The sequence below is a fragment of the Colias croceus genome, chromosome 20 (assembly GCF_905220415.1).
Source record: "Colias croceus chromosome 20, ilColCroc2.1".
Classification (NCBI taxonomy): Eukaryota; Metazoa; Arthropoda; class Insecta; order Lepidoptera; family Pieridae; genus Colias; species Colias croceus.
In genome coordinates, this window is record NC_059556.1 from 7,962,195 (window position 1) to 7,967,082 (window position 4,888).

The 4,888-nt window shown below is 33.1% G+C and overlaps 1 protein-coding gene across 1 annotated transcript; it reads right to left on the minus strand.

The window, feature by feature from the left end:
• Positions 1 to 3,029: 3,029 nt before the first annotated feature.
• On the minus strand, positions 3,030 to 4,492 carry LOC123700853. Its single transcript, XM_045648202.1, has 2 exons — positions 4,469 to 4,492; positions 3,030 to 4,373 (listed from the first exon to the last, which is right to left on the minus strand). Exon 2 carries the CDS (start codon positions 4,363 to 4,365, stop codon positions 3,076 to 3,078), a length of 1,290 nt encoding a protein of 429 aa, XP_045504158.1. The 5' UTR covers positions 4,366 to 4,373; positions 4,469 to 4,492; the 3' UTR covers positions 3,030 to 3,075.
• Between the last annotated feature and the right edge of the window lie 396 nt (positions 4,493 to 4,888).

Here is a 4,888-nt window from a genome sequence, read left to right on the forward strand (position 1 = left end):
TTCAGGACATAAACAGAAAGTCAAATTCATACTACCAATTGCCGTCTAAAATGTATTCCGAGTAAGAAAAGGCACATAGCTGTATTTGCTATGCATTTTAATAAGGCGCCTTAAAATAAACATCTTGTCCCTTGCTTTTATTTTTTACTAGCGGTCCGCCCCGCCTTCGCCCGTGGTACATATTTAAGTTTTCTCTACATAAGAACCATCCTCGTACTTCAAGGATATAAAGAATTATCGAAATCGGTCCACCCGTTCACGCGTGATGCCGTGACCAAGGACGGGTTTCATTTTTATATATTTTTTATATGCCAAAAGGGATGTTTTTAACTTATATAAACATTGTGTATCTACTAGTTTCAAATTATTTAAAAACAATGAACTTTCCCTAAAGTGTCAGTAGATTTCTCACGAGTTGAAAAAATAATTGGAATAAGTATTACAGCATGAAGATTATTAGGGTAGCAATTTTTAAATTTATAACTGTTCAGATTGTGGTTCAGATACTTGTTACTTTTATATACCTTAATATTATCGTATCGATGTTTTTGTGGTATTTTTTTTAACAAGCGTATTTTTCCTAAATCAATAAACGGGATGACTTTGCCTTGATTAAACATCTGCATTAAGTATCGTAGATATAATTATAGTTTTTAACCGACTTCAAAAAAAAGGAGGAGGTTATCAATTCCGCCGGTATATTTTTTTTTTTTTTTTATGTATGTACACCGATTACTCCGAGGTTTCTGAACCGATTTACGTGATTCTTTTTTTGTTCGATGCGGGATGGTGTCGAATTGGTCCCATAAAAATTTTATTCGGATAAGCCCAGTAGTTTTTATTTTATGAGCATTTTTGTCTGTAGGTATTTGTGAATTTTGCAAGTGCAAGTTTGAAGTCGGTTGTTTTTAACGCAGTTATCACTTGTTGTAGTATATATTATTATCTAATAAGTAATTTAAATGCATTTACTGACCTTGTAAAATACTACGTAGATAACAACTCCACATTGTGTTCTACCAATTGAATAAATTATCATGTCAGACTTAACAATATGATAAATTTCTTTGTCAACGTTTTAACTAGTCATGTTATATTGCTTTACTTACCTCTTTGCTTTGTGAAACTTAATGTATAGTTAATTATTATTAAGTAATAAAATATAGTAATGGCTTATAAATGTAGAATTTTAAGAATACGTTAACTTGCAATTTCATCTTTTGTCAATTAAATGTAATATAATGTTGTATTAAAACATTATTTTAATGTGATTATTTAATAAAAATCGCTTTTATGCGATAAGGTCACCTTTTGTACTTTACCTCGCATCCATACAATTATATATATTATATATACTGTACATTGTATACATACATGTGTGTGTGTGTGTGTACATAAATAAATAAATAATTATTATATTAGTTGCGTTATGATAAGTAGATTATGAGACAATAATTGTCTCCGCAACAATTTTGTCCCTCCCATCATCTCTATGGGCTAGTAAGAAAGTGCGCGCACGTAGCGACGCAACTCCCGCAACTAATTTCTTCAGACCGCGTTATCTACAGAGCTTTTTTATCAGTACCATTAATAGAGAATATATTTTTTGTATAATTGCCATTCATTAGTTGATAACGAACCTACTCATTATCTAATCTGTGATTCATATTTTCTACATTCGTAGTTTTACTAATTCACTTGTAAAGTACATGAAACTTTGAACTGAATTTACTTCAAAAAATAGGTATCATTGCATAATTATATAATTAATAAAATATCTATATCTAGTAATTACTTCATAGAGACTGTAGACTTACATAGACGTAAAGTCGCATGCCTATCAGTTTTTTACCGCTTGCACTTCGGGGAATGTGCAACGGAGCTGCATAATCTCATTCCACCCTCCCCTTTCCACCACAGAACATCTCGACGCGCGCTTGGCTTCCATCCCTTCGTAGTTGATGTACCTTTTTTGCGCACAAAACGGTTTCAGAACTCTTTTATAAACCGAACAGCGAAGGACTGGAACGCCTTGCCCGCGTCTGTCTTTCCAGAAACCTATAATCCGGATCTGTTCAGGGTTAAAGTGAATAGGCTCTTTCTAGGCAGGCATGCTCATTCATAGACTGCATCACTACTTACCATCAGGAAGGATGCAGTCAAATGCCTGACTATCTTTAATAAAAAAATAAAATAAAAAAAGAGTCTATTATAAATTCCTTTATAATTTCGATTAAATATTTTCAATAACTAATAATCCAATAACACTTTCTCTCCATATACTACTCAAATTGTCTTATCTCAGATCGTATAAATCTTACAACTTGCTAACAAAACAATAAAACAATGCACTTATATCGTAAAAACCTTTAAAATGTCCTAATTACGATACTTGTTCACATTCAGAAGGCGTAACGTGCAAAGTATATTCAAAATAACACTAATGATTGTAATGATTTCATTTACAAATTTAACATTACATTCAAAATAAACCCTATTTATAAGGCATTAGAGTCCAAACTAGACGGTTTTACCAAATTCGTAAGTTTGTATGAGACACTTGTAGGACTTGAAGACTTTGTTAATCCTATATCGCAAATGATGATCGTTTCTTGGAATCCATGTTTTCTCTTGCTGTGTTTGTTTTTGAGTATTATTCTGAGAATAATTGAAACGCCTTATAGGCGCCAGTAAAGGTGTATTTCGCATAGAAACCCTACTAGATTTATTAGAATTATAAGATTTTTACGTCTTGAATTTTGTTGGATTCAACATTGATAAACAAATAATCTGTGGGTGTTTCTAACAAAGAATAAACAGAACCGTTATCTCGATTGATATTCGACACCAAAATGTTGCAACGTACTTTCATCTTCGAATAACGCCACTGTGATTCATTTACTACCGAAATTAAATTCGAATTAAAATCTGACCCAAATAAAATCGAGACGAAGAGAGAAAGTACTAATTGTGTGACTTTACCGTTAATTTTATTGATTTATACCTAACTTTACAAACAAAGGCTAAAGTTGTACAACGATGCAAATGATAAATTTAATGTAAATTTTAGGTTTATCAGTAATAATCTTTACAGCATGGTTTCTTGCATGGCTTATAGCTACCTTCCGAACAAAGATAGGCGCGAACTTTCTTTGCTAAAGGGCAATCTAATCGTCCGCAGGGGCCATGAACGTCTCTTTTATTAACAAATTGCCCTGGCTTATAAGGCTTTCCTTTAACCTTCTCTCCGTGAATAAATTGATGCTGACTTCCTCTATACTCCATACGTTTTGGACAGTTTGTACCCCCACAAGGTCCTTTCGGGAATCCCATTGCAAGAATTGCCAATTCACTTGATGTAAATGGTGCTACAAAATCATCATAAACCTTCGGTTCTTCCACAGGTCGTATAGGTTCTTTGCTTATATCTGGAGCACCAAAGAAGTAGGCTACTGGTGGAACAGCTTCTATAGTTGTTCCTTCCCAATGCCTTACGACTTCCACATCTTTTAATTTCAAGTCATCCGTTAAATATTTACGGCCCGGCAACCTCTCCATTTCTGGCAAAGCAACAAAGTAAGTGATGATACGATTGCCCAAACATGTCAAACGTATAAAAAACTCGATTTCACCAGAGGATTTTAAATCCTCCTCGCATTGTAACGGTCTTGTTAATTCCACAGTATTAGTAACCATTTCAGGTTTCGTTGTACTTCTGAATTCAGCTTGGTCCATATCGACTGGATTCCTTTCACTAGCCTTTTCAAGACATTGAAAGAATGATTCATGCCATTCAACAACACAGAATCCTATGCAATTCATCTCTTGATCACGATTCCATACTGTTATATAAATTGGCGTTTTTCTCAACACTTCTTCTAGTTTCGACGGTCTGGATAGAAACATTACAGAGTTACCCACACCAAAGTATGGAGGTTGAGGTAATGGTTCGGACGGCAAAACAATTTTGATAGGTGCAGCCTTTCCCTTCTTGCCTTTTTTAGGTTTTGGTGGTTTCTTACCTTTTTTACCCGGTGGCGGCGGTGGGGGAGGTGCAATAAAGTTATCGTGTGCGACATAAAAATCAAATAAAGGTAAACAGTTCATTTGCATTGTACAGGTTTGCATGAATTTCATTTCTTCTTCAGAGGGCATTGGAGGCTCTTTTCCTTTCTTGCCTTTTTTAGGTTTTGCCGCTTTGCCTCCTTTTTTACCTTTTTTAGCTGCTTCTGCCGCTGCTAGTGCCTCAGCTTCTCTTCTTCTCTCCTCTTCTTCCATTCTGAGTTCATATTCATCTTTTTCTGGAGGTTCTATTTTTAGTACAATTTTTTTGACAAACACTTCGATCATAAAGATTTGTTCCATTTTAAGAGCTGAAATGAAATATTTTAATGTAGGTATTTGGCTATAATGTATGTAATAATTCTCATAACAGAGTTCATCAAAGAAACATATTGTTTATAAATACCTTTTATTTATTTACTAGGTTGCTATAATGTTTTGAAAAGCAGTTTTAAAAAGTAAAACATTCTAAATAAGTTAAAATTACTTATAATTTAAAAGAACAAATAATTTTAAAGAAATCATGATTAAATGTTTATTTTGCAAACCATGTTGATTTTGATTGAAATTAATACGTCAATATAGTGGCGTTGTCATCTCTTTACAATTATATATGACCTATTTAAAAAAGCATTTTAATTACTCAGCCCACACTCAGCCCTTGCTCAGCACACACAAATTAACATACATCATAAAGTTTATAATACATATTATTATAATATTAAAACACACACAAAATCATATCATCAGCTTTAATCCAAGTCTATTAAAATTTAAAACTAACTCTATACAATCTTAAAAAGTTCAAATATCAAAAGATCATTTA